General features: G+C 41.8%; 1 protein-coding gene across 2 annotated transcripts in view; it reads right to left on the bottom strand.

The window, feature by feature from the left end:
• Positions 1-14,256, bottom strand: part of ZNF326 (zinc finger protein 326) — a 32,073-nt gene extending 17,817 nt beyond the window's left edge. The window contains exons 1-5 of one of the 2 annotated variants that reach the window (XM_075424879.1): positions 14,109-14,256; positions 13,575-13,649; positions 6,957-7,083; positions 4,478-4,883; positions 1,586-1,784 (exon numbers count right to left, since the gene is read on the bottom strand). In XM_075424879.1, coding sequence (XP_075280994.1) covers positions 1,586-1,784; positions 4,478-4,883; positions 6,957-7,083; positions 13,575-13,649; positions 14,109-14,124 — 823 coding nt within the window. In that variant the 5' untranslated portion in view covers positions 14,125-14,256. The remainder of the gene's footprint in view (positions 1-1,585; positions 1,785-4,477; positions 4,884-6,956; positions 7,084-13,574; positions 13,650-14,108) is intronic. The other variant, XM_075424880.1, reaches the window with a different exon arrangement.
• Positions 14,257-17,822: the final 3,566 nt, after the last annotated feature.

Here is a 17,822-nt window from a genome sequence, read left to right as displayed (position 1 = left end):
CATCAACCCCAACATATATTTAACTCCACAAAACAACGAAGTCAAGACTGAAAGGACAGTATGATTTTGAGAGATACTTTCATACATATATCGTACACCAGTTGCATCCAATTTTCTGTTAGTTGTTACCCACGTTTTAGTTTTCAATTACACAATACTACTTAGAGCACCTTTCAGTTCAAGTTTCAGAAAATTGTGTTAAGCCACCCAATAGTTTCTTCCCTCCCAATCTCTGAGCCACAGGACAGGCTAATTAAAAGTGCATTCTAGTAGGCACTAGCTACTGCACTTCTTAAAGTAAATTCAGTATTATGTAGTACATTGGTGCTCAGATTGTGGAAATCAGTGAGGGAGAACAACAGGTAATAAACTAGTAGTGCTGTTTGAACGCAGTTTAGAAAAGGAGAACCTACAAAAGTACTGAAAGAACAGCTAAGAGGGAGATCTTTGATATGAAAATCTTTGATATACCCAGATGTGTATTTTATAGTCCCATTTTATCACAAAGCTGGTGAGTCCAGCAATAACATTCCCTATACAAAAGACAGAGGAATGTGTTCTATACCCCCAATGCCTGATATTTTCACAGTACTCTTCAAGTTAAAGTAACAGTTTCGTAATACACCGTAACTAGAACTACAAAACTAAAACTTTCATGTGGAAGTTTGTCAAGTCTGTGCATTTAGCTTTGAGCTAAAAGCAACTTCAAGCATCTTTCAGGTTTGATGTGAAACTAAACTACACAAAACACTGCAGATCCAGATTACTGAGATCACAAACACAAAAAACTAGAATTTGACTGCTGTACATGCTGTTCATAATATTTAATACTCAAGTTTACATTCCCTCAAAGCAAGTAATTTAGTCATATCTCATTAGTGAAGATTTTTCTCCAGCTTTGCCTGCAATATCAATATTAGATTTGTAGGACATATTTAGGGGAGCTAAACAAACCAAGCACCAATACTTTGCAATTTCTATTTCCAGTTTATCCATCGTATTTCCAGTTCTTCTCTTCATTACAGAATTTCATTTACAAGCAGGAGCAACCTCTCTCTACCTTTCAGAAATTATCGTGTAACAATTTGTACTGTTTTCTCAGTTTGCCTCCCTTTCCCTCTCCTCTTCACCCACACCTTATGCTCTATTTTAGTCGCATTGCAGCTGATGGACTACTTTTCCTACCCATTAAAGTATCTGGGCAGCAGTGCCCAGCTCGTGCAAGGGCAAATTTTAATATTTGTTAGGCACTGTCACTTAAGGCAACCTGAGATCTGAAATTATTTTCAGGGCTGAAAATTCCTTGCCTCCAGGAAGTATTATTATAAAGTCTAAATGAAATAGTCTTCAGCAGTACTTATTTCCACACATCGAAATATTCAGTTTCATTCAGCAATTTATCTTTGCAGTAGAAGAGCTAAAAGAGTAAATTCATAAAATCTGTTGTAGAGTACTTCAAAGGTAGAAAATGAAAAACTACAAAACAGCACATACAGCCTTATTTCTGAATATTAAAACTAAATAACTCCTAATGAATTAAAAAAATAGTAATTTTAACTTAAGAATTTTGGCACTTGTTACTTACTAGGTGATTTTTTCTGGCTCAGCTTCAAAATAGGTTTTGTCATTTTGGGTTTCTTGATAAATGTCCCACCAGGTTTGTTATACGGCTGTGGTATCATTTTTCTTTTTATTCCTCTTGCAGCAACTGCTGCAGGACTGGGTTTGTTATGATAGTCAACAACAATTCCAGGTCTGTGCATTCCTCCAAAGTCTCCCATATGCTGAAAATTTGTGACATCAAGAGAAAAGTATTAGTATACGAAATCAACAGAAATAAAACAATTACTTGGTACAATAAAACTGTGAACTAAGTAAACTCTGCATTCTAGAGCAAAATGCATGGGAAACTTAAGCTCCTGCTTTGATGTTGTGTTGTGCAATGGCTTTGTGGGTGTTCGTCCAGTAGAATTAATACATATGTATCAACTGTGTTTCTGCTTATTCAGAACCATTGTCCAGGCAATGAACATGTCTATCAGAGTTCGCATCTCAGTCTAGCATCTTGGCTCCTCTCTTCAGATTCTCTAGATGATGAATGACTTCTCCCTCTGGGAAAAAAATGCGCTAACCAACCCAGGTGTTGAAAATTTAGTCAGGAGGATATTTTTTGTTGTTTTTTGTTTGTTTCTTTTTTTTTTTAAAAAAAAAAAGGCAAGCTTCTTTCTGCCACATGATTCGCAGTGATTTAAAAACTGAGTCAAGAAGATTGTCCAGTGTGGAACAGCAATTAATTGAAGGAAGCTCATTCTTTCTTTTACTTATCTTTCCACTGAATTCAACAGCTTCAGAATTTGAAAGTTGGGCCTGGGGGGAGTGATTCAAAAACATGGCAGCAATAGGAATGAAAATTCAGTTGAAAGACTAAACCTTTCTATTATTTCTAAAACGCTGTACATTTGTGGATACTTGTTATGAAAGATACCTCTCTGAAGGTATGGAATAAATGAGTAATCTGAAGAGGGAGAATTTAGGTAGCTGCAGTATTTTCAAAAGCTCTAACATACTTTTAATATTAACTCGAATGTCTGATTAATAAAGGGCAGAAGAGAGCCCACTGACTGGATGGGTGACTTGGATAAGCAGAAATATTTGTATTGCCATGAGAAAAGAATTAGTATTACACTATCAAAATTAAAAGAATACACAAATAACTTCAGCATACTTTGTGAAAAGTATTACTTTGTTTTTTCAGCAAATTTTAAATGACAGACAGAATGTACCAGAACAGGCACTTTTCTTAATTGAAAGTCCATGCACAAGATTTCCATGTTAATTTATTCAGTTGAGATAGAACTGCCTAGCATGTACATTTACACTGTACATACATAAATCTGACATGAAGTATACACTTGGATAATTTCAAGTACTTTTTTTTAAACAGTCTATCTATTAAAGGTGCAATGCATTTTACATATGGTAAGTAGTTTAGCCTTTACATTCTCCTTTATTACATAGAAGAATAAAAAGATAAATTTCAAAAACAAAACAAAAAAGAAATAAGGCTACTTGGTTGTAACTGCACAAAACTTTCAGATCTACATGAGTTCTGAAAGGATGGCATCCAAGCTTAAGAACTTAACACTTTCAGCTTCGCAAGCAGAGAAACAAAGATTAGAATCCATTTCTCATACCATGCTACATTCTAGCTAGCAGCCATGTGCAAATCTGAGCTAAAATTTGAATAGGGCAACTATAGCACTCAAGAATGTTGCAAAGTAGACTTTCTGAAACAAAATCACCACACAATCAGGCATTGAAAAGACCCAGTAAAAAATAATCTTCCTCTACACTTCCAGCTACAGACGAGTTGTATGGTTTAATACTAAAGAATTGCTTTCCAAAGAAATATGGTACGCTTAAGAATTTTAAGAGGTAAGTTACACCTAGCGGCACAGGCAGAAAAGTGTTCACTGTACTCTTCGTGCTTAAAAAAAACATAATCAGAATCGGGATTATAAAACCAAGATAAAGGGACACCATCAACTTAAAGTTCGCACTTCTGTCAGGATTCTTTTATTCTGTTGTATTTTTTTTTCTCCTAGCTTATTTAACATCAAGCATTACTTCTCCAGACTGTGATACGCTATTTTAAATTTTGCTGTTTCTTGGACATACAGTTTTTACATCCTACACTGCAAAAGAATCCACTGAAAAGGAGTTAGACCACAAGTCTTCAAAATAAAATGAATACAAGTAACAGGACTAGGCACACTATCTGGAAATTTATCTCTGTTCTGTGAAAGGACCTGATTTCAGGTTGATGATGCCCCTTTAACCACACTTTAATTTTGAAAAAGAATTAATGTTACTGCTAACCACCCACCTTGCCATTTCCTCCCCATCACCCTTCCAATACACAAGTCAGAGTGAGAATTAAGTTTAAAAGAAGACTTGGTGTTTGATAAAGCATGTAGTCAACATACTAAAGAATTAGATAAACTTTACCTTCACAGGAAACAAAAACTACTCTAGCATTCACAACCTGGGTTTTACTTTTTGCTTATACATTGCACCTTTAACCTACTCAAAACTTCAAAAGACTTTGAATTAAACTTTTACAATATTCAAGACTTTCCCCACCAGCAAAGATGCTAGTGTTTACAAGGAAAAATGCAAGTCCTTTTAATCCCTTTTAGACCAAACCTATTACTTTTATCTTCACCTTTCAAACAAAAGGAGAGATTTAACAAACCTTATCAACTAGTCTTCTATTACTCATTACTTTCAACAGAAAGAGGGACTGGGTTCTACTTGAAGACAGCTTCAAGGGGGTAAACAACATTGTGAACCATGATAGTTTGCTTGGACAAAAAACCCACACTGTACTGAACAGTGCATTCATTTTAAAGCAGTGGTCTTGAAAGGGTTTAAAAGAGTGTCTAGTGAAAAGAATCTGAAAAGATTCTGTACTTACTCCTCGGCCTCGGCCTCTGCCTGTTGATGGTCCTCCAAAAGCATCATAGTTTCTGCTTCCAAATCCACTTTCAGGATAAGCAGGCGTTCCTCTCCCCCGAGAGCCTACAGGTGCAGGCTTCATATGGGGTGAAGAAAAACTGCTGTAGGAAGAGTAACTCTCTCTTCCTCTGTCCTCCATAAACCCAGGCCTCAATTTTGAACGGGAGTAAGGTGCTTCCCAGCTAGACCCGCCCTGGTTTCTACCTCCGAAAGAGTCAAGGCTATTCCGGTAGGAGTTGTCAAATCGACCACCATAACTACCTCCGAAGCGGCTTTGTTCGGGTTCATTATAACCATAGCCAGATCTGTACAGATCTCGCCCACCCAGAGAAGACCCGGAGTCGTAAGACTCATAAGGTCCAAACCTGGAAAAGTTGCACAGTGAGGAGAAAAAAAAGTAAGCTTACTAATGTTATACATTTCAAAAGACAAGTTATCAGTTGACATTTATCAGCTAAAATCAATTTATTACTATACTGGTCCGTACAGTTGTGTTATTATTTAATCTTGATTAGGGCTGGGCAAATCACACTATGACCAGATAGAAACCTATCTGAGCCATTTTTGCTACCAACAATTCTAAAGTTCAGTATGCCTGAACTTTGTTTACTTAAATTTTTCAGCAACATTTATTTACTAAAACATTATTAGAGCCCAGCCCTAGTCTCACGAAAATAATCACCTGCAGACATTCATAGGCTAGTCAAATTCTCCTTTCTTCAAAATCATGCCCTCACATTCTAACAGTTAAACAGCAGTTAAAAGGCGGCTTAGTTCTGAACTGAGGAAAAAAATTAGAAATGTATTTTTAGTGATACTGTTGCAAGTCTTAAAACACCCTACAGTTCTAATTTTAAAGGAAAAATACATGTGCTCTTCCATTCATATTTTAACTTTTTGGAAATTTTCTTCCCTGTAAAATTCAGTCTCCCAATCAAAGAGTTCATGACCTTCAGCGTATCCATCTTTCACTTGCAGACCATTAAGTCTAGCAACTCAGGATTTTGAAAGTCTACCCAATGCATGCACAGTGGACATGAAAACAGTCCTTGGAATTTCAGAGTAGAGTAACAAGGAGCTGAAATCTGTAGTTATTTACCAAGAGTTTGCTTTGCCTGAGGGGGATAAGGTGTTGGTCAGGCTAGAAATCATCAATATTTGTAACCACTTGGAAGGGAAACACATTAGTGTCCCTGCAGGGTTATAATAGGGCGATTCAGCAGGAGTTGCGAAAGACAACACCTTGACTGATAAAATATGCACTGTCAGATTCTGATTACTAACTGTATCTACAGTAAACTGAATGCTTCATTTTAAAATATGTTAGTCTCAGAAGACCCAAAGCTACACAGAAAGTGACACTATCTACAGAAAGAACCCATGCACAATATTAACGTTACATGGCAAGAGACATTTCGGTGTTCAAGTAGTCATTCAACTTCAATCATATGCAGATTACTATATGGTAGGTACAGCTCATTCTTGATTCTCTGCTCAGACTTTTAAGTCAATCTTAAATGTTCATCATTAAACAAATTACACTTCACTAAAATGTTTAACAGAACCATGCAGCAAAACACAACACTTCTCCAGCCTCTCTACTTAGTACTGTCCTTGCCCAGTGGCATCACAGTGACTACAGACAAGAATCCTACAGTAGTCTGGTTACAGCAGACAAGAATTCAAGGGCGCACACAAGAAAACCATCAGATTATCTAAGTTTTCTTCGCATTTTATTTCCTCCAAGATAGAATCACTACTCTGAAAAGCATGCTTCTTTGAATACGATATTAAGACCTAAATCAAATCAGCTGCTCCCTACTGTTTTTATCTGAAAGAGCAACAGTAATAGTATCCTAGTATTAAATACACAACTTTAAGATCACTACATCAGAATTTTATTTTAGACCAATCCATCTTACAAAGCAGCCCAGAACATGCAGATAGTTTTGAGTGTAATCAGTACCTGCCAATGAAATAATCTGGACATGACTTTCAGATTCAATACCAAGATCATTTGAGCACTACACACTCAAACCAAAGAACACATACCCTAAATGTTCCTTGAAAACGGAATGTTGACAGATTCAGTCCAAGGCACTAAACCAGTTAGGTCTAGTCTGCTATGTCAGAAATGGTACGTCAGGCCAATCAGCTACAGATCGCTAGCCATTACTGAAAAATAGAACTTTTTCCATTTTCATTCAAAGACGCATTGTTTCACTGTCCAACTTGTCTACAAAAATGCTGATTATTACAAGAATCTAGCTCTTACAGTTTAGTATTTTCCAGTATTCATCAAACATGAAGACTCGGAACAAAAGCGTTCATACAAAATCATAACAACATGCCTCAGGAACACTTAAGTTAGAAGACAGAACGATTTAAACTTCAATAGGATTTGATCAATTCTTTGGACAACTGAAGGATTATTTTACCTGTTACCACCACCACCACCTCCTCCGCCTCCACCTCCATGACTCTCCATCCCATAGGATTGGTTAAGGTAAGAGTCCATGGATCGTGGGCCACCATAGCCTCCATGCCCATAATCACGGTCCATGTCTAAAAAAGAGCAGAAAAATGTTTATAAAGAAAGCAAGCAAGAAGTCTTCTTAAGTAACCTATTTTAAATTCTTAAGTAAAAGGTTTACTCTTTGCCACAGTGCTTACAAACAAAATACAAAACTGCCAGTTGCAAACCAATTTCAACACTGTGCTTAAAGAAGCCATGTGTCTTTGTCATCTTCTGAGCACCTCTTAACTGAAATCCAGTTCCTATTTTTTCCCAGTAGTGGTTAACTTGGGATTATTGTTCATCAGCTGGAATTTGGATGCAAGTTAAAAATTAAGAGAATTAAAAGGAGAAGCCCGATGTAGACTATGCCAGAAGTTAGTGGAGAATCAAGACCAGTTCACTCCCTTTAACAATACGCACAGCCCAGAGGCACCTGCTTTCTCTGTCCAATGCCACAAGAAACCTTCACTCACATTGACAGAGACCTTGGGTCAAGGTTACAAGCTATCACGCTGCAGCGCAGACTCTGCATGCAGGCTACTGTCAAGCACAAGAATTTTCTCTGATCTAGCACAAACAAAAATCCACCCAAGTCAGCACTGAGTTGCAGTCCACTAACTGCACTAAGATGTTGGTATTTCATAGCTGAGCTTATGTCCCTTCATGACATCTTTCTATCTTGTAACGAAGCCTGGCAAAAGAACCAACTTCCTCCTCAATACTGGAAGCCCTATGTAAAAGTTCTGGCTAAATAATCACTCATAAATTCTAAGTACAAACAGCATTGCAGATCTGCATAACAAGCATGATCCACTGTCTTCCTGTAGCATACACAATTTGCGCTTCACTGGCATTCCAGTGACCAAAACTGCCTCCCGGTATGAACCAATACTAACTTCTGGATAATACAAAGAAAGCCTGGCAAGTCAAGCCTCAAGGAAAAGGTAACATAGAGAAGGAAAACACAGTGAACACAAGAAAGATAAAAATATAACCACACAAAGACTTGTCCACTCTGACAAGAGAGAGCATTTTATACATTTCAAAATCTCCAAGTGTAAACCATTGACTTTTCCAGAAGATAACAGGACATTAAGCTCACTTGAAGTCAGAATAAGTTTTCCCGTTTAAAGAAACATAGTAATTCTGTGTGTACATCATTTCATGAAAATAACTGTAGTAATGAAAATAAGTATATATACACCATTTCCTGTTTGTACCTGCTTCTTGTTAGCACCATGCAGCCATTGCAATTTACTCTTACACCTGTCAACAACAAGAATTCCGCAAATGGAATTCATCTGACTGTATCACTTTCACACAGATGTTCTTCCTATGCCTGAATAGACTCCAACAAATGAAGATCTGCTGATATTTTTCTTTTAATACTGATAGGTACTGTCTAAAACATTAAAGAGGATATTTCTGAAACAAAAAACGTTGAACGTGGAAGTCACACTGCACCTTTCCATATTCTAAACATAAAATAAAGATTCTGCAGAAAAACAGAAAACAAGCTTTTCATAATACCAATCACGTAGCACCACACAGCACCAACTTAAACTGCAAAAAGTTACTCTTTAAAGAAATGGCTGAGCGTTCTAACAGAAGCATCTAATATTCCTCTCTGGTGTGACTGAATGACCTACCAGCTAATCCAGTGGAATAACCTCAAGACTGCCTACACAGGGATGCAGGCCAGTAAAAAGAGTAAGCTAGTCCATAAAAAAATTTCAGTTTCACAGAAATTAAGGTTAGATGATCACACAATCATAGAATGGTTTGGGTTGGAAGCTCCTTTTAAAGGTCATCTAGTCCAACCCCCCTACAGTAAGCAGGGACATCTTCAACCAGATCAGGTTGCTCACAGCCCTATCCACCCTGGCCTTGAATGCTTCCACGGATGGGGCATCAACCACCTCTCTGGGCAACCTGTGCCAGTGTTGCACCACCCTCATTCTAAAAAAATTCCTTCCTTCTATCCAGTCTAAATATACCCTTTCTTAGTTTAAAACCTTTCCCCCCCGTCCTGTTGTGACAAGCCCTGCCAAAAGAGGCTTATTAGATGATCCTGTGATCAATCTCAGACCCAAGGTGGTGGTTGTTTTTTTTTTTAATACAGTATATCTAATCAAAAGACACTGACATTCTGCAATATCTGACCTGAAAGCACAAAATAATTTACCTTAGTTTTACCTGCTCCCTGTTATCTACAGACCCTGAGATGGCACAGAATTGATTAGGCTAAGAGTCGAAGAGGTGAATCACATCACGCCACAAGAATGAACACAACATACTGTTAAGATCCCTGCCACCGCAATCCAATTCCATTACAGTGTAACAACCAATGACAAGTGTTGTCCATATGCCAGATGTTTGCTAGTGGGAAAAACACAAAAACGTTCACACACAGAACAACTCTTTCAAAAAATGGTTTGAAGCATAGTTTTGAAATATATTTTTAGTCTAAAATTTTCAACATGAAAGCAAATAGTAAAATGTTTTACGATCACAGGATAGCTTCTGACATTCACTTCTGCTCAATACTCTCCCTTACTCATCCAAGGTTCATGTTATCTAACATCAGCAGTCTTGCTGTAGAGCTATATCAGTCCCTAAATCCTCAGATCGCTGCCTTTAGGACATCACCACCTCCTCCCTAACAGTGAACAACTTGCTCATCCTTTCCAGACACTGCACTGTGTTTACCTACACTGTAATACAATCACGTTTGAAAAGGTTTAGCAAGGGATACAAAAGGTACAAAGCAGTGAAGAGGGATGATCATTTGCTTGATTTTCTACTACAACAAACTAGAGGTAGCAAATGAAAGTTAAAAATACCAAGCTAAAAAATTAATTGGATTCTTTTTCACAAAACAGATACCGAAGTCTTGGAACTGCTCTGTGACAACAAGTTACTAAAAATTTACAAGGATTTAAGAAAGACATTGGATAAATCCACCACCAAGAAATTTAAAGGATGTCAAACACAAAGATTATGTCTCTGGTTCAGAAAGTCCCCAAGCTGCAAACCAGTGAAGGCACAGAAATACACCGAAGGAGTACTTGTACTGTTCCTTATACATCTCCAAAGGGACAGTGACATACACGATACTGGTGAGGGGGGACAGACGCATCTTTAACCTGACCTAATGAAGGTGATCTTATGATCTCCTTCCGACTACTTCATTAACATTCCAGACTGCTGAGCAGTTAAGCTATATTCCAACCACTGCCTTCCTGGTTCAGTCAGCTGCAAACTTTACCAAAGATTTCTAGATGTTACACTTCACGCCCAGAGATTGACAAAGATATTGCATTCAAATTAAGAAGCGCAGTATTTCTTCAGATATTAAGCTTTTCTTTACTCTGAAAGTCTGTTCACCAGATAGGTTTTATCCTAAAAAGGGAGAAAATGCACAAGAAGCCAGTAAATATTCACTCAGGTGAACCAAAGTAAAAAGACTTCCATTTTTCAATGCAGTAGCTGAATAATAATCACTTGCACAACTGTAATTATTACAATCTCAAGGCATATAGCTTATTATAGTTGACAAACCTCACAACCACAGACATCAAAATCTATTTGCACTGGCCTCTTTCACAGTTTTGACTCTTCTTCTAACCTAAGCAAGACAGATGGACACGGACCATTAAAAAGAGCTGTATCTGCACAAACGATTTCTTCTGCCTGTAGCCTGTTTCATGTTACCATAGCTCTGGTTGTCACCACTGGTGGAGATACACAGAAGTTGCCTGTCTGTGCAAACTATTCAGACTAAATGTGAAATTGTTTCACATGCTAAGAAAACATGTGCTTAAGCACTGGAGAAAAAACACCAGGAATTGTGTTACAGTGTCTCAATCTGAAAATTCAGAATTTTCATTTAAAAAGTAGCTGTTTATCAAAGCAACCTATGTATCCATGAATACTACAGAGTGAAGGAGAGTAGGAAAAAAAAAAAAGTGGTTCATATTTGGCCTTAAAAGTTTAAAAATTAAAGAGTAAATTTCTGAACTTATGAAGGCACTGACAAAGTGTCTGAAACAGAGTTTGTTGAAGGAATAAATCAGGTTTTGGTATTTGCAGCCTCGTGCATAAATACGGTGTGGATGAATGAGCTGTTGAACTAAAGTACAGAAATAGAACTGCAAAGAACAATCTCACTTTTCATTTCTAGATCACACTTAAAAGTCTACTGGGGTAAGGGAGAAGGATTACGTCAAAACGGAAAAAATAACATGTATTACCTCTAAAAGACAAGTTCAACTTACAAATTAAAATGTTAATGTATGTATTCCTTTGGATTAAAAAAAAAACCAAACATATCTGGTGTAGAGATCATTTAAAATAGCTGCAAAATAAATCTCAATAGCCAGCAAGGAAAACATCAAGTTTTCCTTACGAAGAGAAATAGAAAGTTAAACCTGTAGCAGATTAAGAATCAGAATGCCCTGGCACGCAGGACTCCATTTAAAAAAGACGGAGAACACCAAAATCATATTCACGACACAAAGAAATGATGTCATTTTCAACAGTATTCTCAATGTGCAGCATATGAACAGGCTAGGAAGATGAAAGAAAGGATATCTTGCAGCAATAAATAATAAATGAAAAAAGTCAATAAAATAAAAATAACGTTTAAACAAGTAAAAAACCCCTGTAGTACCTGCTTGAAACAAGCTAAATTTGCCTGTATTTTAAATTCATAATCCACAATGACTACAACAAGCTTAAGCATCCACTGTGCAATAGCAAGCAACATTTTTCCCAGGCACATTACATGTTTTGTAACTCCATGCCTGCTTTAAGATCACAACCTCATCATTCGATACAGAAGTTTTAACACATCATTGAGTCCCATGCAAAACAAAGAACCCAAAGAATCCAACAACGCAGATGAATTTTAGGAATAGAAGCAAAAGCCATTTCCCCTTCCAGATTAAAAGGACAATAGTTACAGCAATTAAAATATTAACACCAATAGTTCATAATATTTCTGTTAATAGTATTAAGAGAATTTATTCTACAAGCCATGTCATCTCCATCTCAAACCAAGTCACCAGCAAGGGACAATGGTGTAATTGCAGCAGTCGTCCGCCATCCAATGAGAAGTGCTTCACACTGGCTAAAAGTTTCCAGCAGGAAGAACCTTGCCGAGAACTCAAATGAAAACTGGGCAAAGATGAGCATTCTCAACATCCATCCTCTGTTGCCATCTACTGGACCCCTACAAAACAGCCTTTAACCCACTGTACTGAATCGGGGTAAGACAAAGTTTTAGGCACACCTTACTAATGTACATACAATGCATAACATTAAAGGTTTAAAGCTGCATACATCATACTTAAAACTTGTTTAATAATTATGAATAACAGAAAGCTTAATTATCACAATGAAAACTATTATTTCTGAGGCACATGAAATGAACGATCTAATTGTACAAGATACATTTGATTGGTTACTTTCCATAGGATGAGCCTGGATTCACTTTAATACCACTGTCATCCGATTTCAGAAAAGCAGGTTCTGGGTAATGGCTACAATGAGTATTCCAACAACATACTTAAACTGCCACTTAAGCAGAACATTTTCTACCAAAAATCAAAAGGACATTTAAATAGGAATTAAAACAGAAGATTAAAAAACAGGGCCACAGCTTTAACGTATTTATTTTACTATGAAGAAAGAGAAATGCAAAATATTATCATCAGCAAAAAAGCTAAGACTCAAGGAACATATCCTAAACCTGATCATACTGCGATCTAAGATGCGTCTGTTATCCAGCGTGTTATTTCGGTGTGTAACAGCCAGCAAGAGTATCAAGAGACCCAACAGCAAACACTTATTTGATGACATCTGTAAACGAAGCTTGGGTACATTTTATGGTAAAGTTTTTATATGAATGTCCTTTTAGTACTTGCTTGCATGCTGGCAAGAGATGTCAAATCATTTCTTGAGTCATATTAAACTCATAACCTTAATCATCTTACAAAAATATGCACATTCCTTTCTGTTGTATCTACGTGATATTTTTGACAGTGCAAAAACAAGAGCTAGCTGTTGCTGTCTCACATTTAAATTACAAGCTTTCTATATTCCTTCCCAAACTCTTAAAAGTAAACTTTAAAATGAAAATCAAGCAGTTCCACGTTCTGTTATTTCCATGTCTGTACAAAAGGGGGAAATAACCTCTTTCTTTTCGATCAAGGTATTAAGAATCAAATACAGCAGTCCGTAAGAGAACAAAATACTGATTTATGCAAAAAGCATTACCATAAGAAAAGTCTGTATTCCCCCCCATCCCCACTCCTTGATCTCACAATTTTTATTTGGAACGTGCAGGAGTCCATGTCGACGAGCCCAAGGTGAAAATCAAGTCTCAATCCCAGCCAGCTCTAACGCCTCCAGAAAACAACACGTGCAGTCAAACCATCTTACGCACTTCTAATAACCCGTTCGTTTTTTGCTTTTGTCAACACTGACTGCTCGGCCCCAACGCTTTTTACAGGTTAGACGTATTTATAGCTCATACCTGAGACTGACCCACTGGGCATGTTCACACCACAATGCATGGGGGTATCTGGGAATCTCCAATCTCTGTCTTCAGCTGGAGAGGATGGGTCAGTGAGAATGACTTAGTGCTTAGCAAGAGCCGGAGGGGAGAGACAGGGAGCCGCGACAAGAGGCGGCTCTCTCTCCTGTCGGATCTCCAGTCTCCTGACACGACCCCCTCACGGAGCTCGCCCGAGCTCCCCCCGTCTCTGCCCGCGCCGCCCCCGCCCGCCGCCTCCCCCTCGCCCGCCGCGCCTCGCCCCGCGGAGGGCCGCCCGCGCCCGCCCGCCCGCGCCGCCCCCCGGGAGGGCCCTCCTCCCGCGCAGCCCTCCCGCCGCCGGCCGCCGCCACAGCTCCCCCGACCCGGGAGGGGCGGCGAGGAGGACGAGGAGGTGGATGGGGGGGGCTGCGTCCTGCGCGGAACAAAGCGGCCGCTGCCATTTTGAGACGCGGCCGAGCCCCGCGGCGGCAGCGGTGACCGGACCCTACCCTTGCTCTGGGGGTGCGCCCTCACCTTCCCCGTAGTCCATGGCGGCGGCGGCGGGCCCTGCTCCCCCGGACGGCTGACGGCCGCAGCAGCGCGGCGGCGGCCTCTGCGTCTCCTGATAGCGCCTTCCACCACAACGAGGCGAGGCGGGACCTCCGCGCGGCAGCTCGGCCACGGCGCGCGGCGATTGGCCCGGGCGCCGCGTCACGTGAGCAGGCCGGCCTGCAAGAAGAAGGGGCCCGGGATCGGCAGCAGCGCCGCGTGAAGCACTGGCGCAGGGTGCCCGGATCGGCTGTGTCACGAGGGAGGCTGCGCGGCGGCCATTTTGGGCGCTGGCAGCCGCCATTTTGCGTTCTGGCGTCGGGCCCTGTCGTGCTTGAAGCTGCTCCAGGATTAGCAGTGGCGAAACGTGCACACTTTTGCGCTGACGCTCTCGCAGACACTCTCTCTCGCATGCACGGCCCCACCCGCCCGTGCACCCCGGCGAAGGTGGTGATGCAGAAAACACTCCCCTGGGTGCACAAGTACCAAAATCTGCCCTGACGCAGAGCTAGAAGTCAGGCAGTGCCTGGAGGGAGTGAGGCCTGGGAGGCTTCACTGCAGCTCCGCAGCCCCGGGCATCAGGAGCCCCATCCTGTGGCCCTGCCAGCTCCCAGCGGGGCTGCTGCTCTGTTGTGCAAACCAAATGGTTCTGCAAAATAAAATGCTTATTTAAGCAATGCCACACCTGTAAAGCCGCCCTTCGGTGAACCTAGCATGTGTTAACACAGGATAATCTGTCAATCCCAAGACAAAGCATTTTAGCGTTTATAACAGCATTGAAACACAGAAACGCTAACAGTGTTACCTTGGTGACATACATTTAGATGTATCTTAATAAGGCGAACTAACAGTAAAGAATGAGGTTATAATTTGAGGATAGTTACTAACTCATGAAAAAGTATTTGAACAGCAGCCAGCGTTCCAGGTAAGGAACATCTCATGGTTACAGACTTGCTCACCCAAGGACATGCGTCTGCTGTGAGGCTGTGAAACAAGGAGCTGGCGAGAAAAACAAGAACTCTGGTGTCCTCAGATGACGTGTAACCATAAAAGGACAAAATGAGTAGGGGTATTCTTCCCCAAACGACCACCAAAGCCCCTCTGAGGCCACTGCACAGGCGTAGAAGACTTTGCTTGCTTGGCACAATGAATATATATTTGATAGGTGGAATAATTGTATTAGCTAGGTGGGGCTTGGTAGCTCTTGTGTATAAATGTCCGGTAAATAATCCCAGGGGTGTGCTTCGTTTGTGTAAATCTTCCACCTCGCACCCTGCACAGAATAGAACAATATCTCCTCTCTAAACATACTTTGTGTGTTTGGGGAGTTATTTTCAATTTCAGGCAACAACAGTAATCGCAGGCTTCCATTTTAAGTTAGTTCTAGGATACCACTGCGCTCCTCTATGCAGCCAAAGACCTGAGGAAGAAACACTTTGCCCCAAACACATCATCTTGCAAACAAACCCCAAAGTGTGAAGATCACATGTGGAGAAGTATTTCATTCCTTATAGTTTCTTAATGTTTTATACAGCCCTGAAAGAAAGAAACAAACAAAATGATAGAAAACAAAAGCACGTGAGGGAGATGACGATGAGCAGACCTGGTGCAGAACACCTGGGAAGATGTCTGCGGGGACACGCTGCGGGTGAACTTTCCGGTTGCGAGGGGCGGGCAAAGCTACTGGCTCCTGGGGTTTGGCTTCGTCGGGGAATACAGGGCTGCCTTCGGCCCCGGGGGCTGACCGGACGGCACCAAAACCTTCCCGATTTCTCGGGAGCAGAAGCCCCACTGCAGAAAGGCGGGATTTGAGTCACCCAGGTCCGGAGCCCCCGCTCCGTATCGAACTCGCACCCGAGGCTGAGCAGGGCTGCCCTCCCCGGGCTCTGGATGGCAGCAGACGCGAAGGAACCGGGGCCGGCGGCGGCGTTCTGTGGCGAGGCGGGCTCGGCGCCGGCAGCTCCCGCTCCCCGGTACCGCGGGGGAAATGCCGGCCGAGAAAACGGCTCTTCCCCACCCAAGGGACCCTTCCCTTCGCCTTCACCAGTGGCAAAGCTGTGTTGGGCTGGGGCGGGGCGGTGACGCCAGGCCCAAACAGCCGGCACACGGGCTCGGCCGTGCACCCGTCCCCGCGCGCGGGCGCCCTCGGCCCGGGCGGGCGGGTTTCCCGCGTCGTCCGTGCCACCGGCATTCTCCCGCGCGTTCAGGAGACGCAGCAGCCCCCTCCCTGCAGCCCTTTTCGCGCGGCGGGGTGCAGCGCTGCTCGGCAGCAGCAGCAACGGAGAGCGGCGGCCGGCGGGCGGGAACGGCCCGGCCTGGGGGCTGCGGGGCGGGCGGGCCCGGCGGGAAGGCGCCCGCTGCCGCTGCCCCGCGGCCTGGCGCGCCTGTGTCCGCTTCGCGAGAAAAAAACACCTTGAAAGATTTTTTTTTTTTTTTTTTTTTTTCTTCCCTGTACAAGAAAATGCGTGGGCAGAGCTCTATGCGTTTTGCTGTATGCAAAATAAAAAATGTGAGGGATTAAAAAAATAGCATACGCATGCAGAGCATGCAAAGGCTGACCTAGGTAACAGTTCAGCACAGGTGTGATGGGAATAAACTGATTTTCCCAGGTGGCCTGAAACACGCAGCAGTCAAAGTTGTGAAGTACAACCTCTGCTTGAGGTATAGAACGCGGCCGGGGGATGAGATGCGGAGACCGGCGCGGGGTGGGTTCTCCCCGCGTTTCAGTGCATCTGGCTGGGCCGAACGAGATGGCTGGTGGAAACGCTACTGAATAAGCAGCTCTGAAGGGGGGAAGTCACGCAGAATAGATGGGTTTGTGATCACTGTAAGAATATCTGGCTAATGGTTATTCAAAACAAACACAAAGATCCAGAAAACCTGATTCATCTCAATCCGCTGCAGCTGAGACTACCAAAGATGAATGCTTTAGCTGTTGCCCTGGTGCAAAACTTCTGAATCAGCTGCTCCTAAGACTGTCAAAGGTGAATGATTTAGCTGTTTCCCCGGTGCAAAACCTACTGAGGGATTCAACAAAGGAAACTCTCTGGTAGGCTGTGCAACCTAAGGGGATTATTGTATAAAGGAGAACAGGCTTTACTGTGAGGTGTCTGAGAGGGAAATATTGGTATGGAACAGGAGACTGTTAAGATGATACAGGATTGTTTCAAATGTTTGGGGGAAAGGCCAAAGACAAGGAAGGGAGGAGCAACAGTAGATCAGGGAAGAACAAAAAAGATTGAAGTGGATTGGAGAATGAATAAAAAGGACTAATTGCACATAAGCAGGCTGCTGATCAATATGTTCTTGCGGCTGAGCCCTGTGACTCATTGCCACTGTCTATCCTATCTTTCTGATTTCTGGTTTTAATTACTTGCCATGTGATCGTGTTTTCTGTTCTGTGTCTGCACGTGTGAGCTGCTCACGAAGTCCAAGCCAGACTAGTTTGTGAGTCGAATCAGCAGTCTGGGGGACAGGTACTGGGAGACCCTTGAAAGGTGTTTTCCCTGAGCATGCATCCTTAGAACCAGGACTGGGCTGTGCACGCTGCCTGCGTGTGTGGCGGGGGTCTCTGGAGAGACCCATACTGAGCACAGGCAGAAGCAGGACCAAGGCACCTAACACTTCCCATTTGTAGGACAAAGGGCTTGATGCCAAAAAAGGCATCTTTTTTTGTGACTCTCTCCACTATTCTCCTAA

The sequence above is a fragment of the Opisthocomus hoazin genome, chromosome 6, assembly GCF_030867145.1.
Source record: "Opisthocomus hoazin isolate bOpiHoa1 chromosome 6, bOpiHoa1.hap1, whole genome shotgun sequence".
In the NCBI taxonomy this organism is placed as follows: Eukaryota; Metazoa; Chordata; class Aves; order Opisthocomiformes; family Opisthocomidae; genus Opisthocomus; species Opisthocomus hoazin.
The sequence above is the reverse complement of the archived record's forward strand: the minus strand, read 5'-3'. Positions and strand labels throughout refer to the sequence as shown.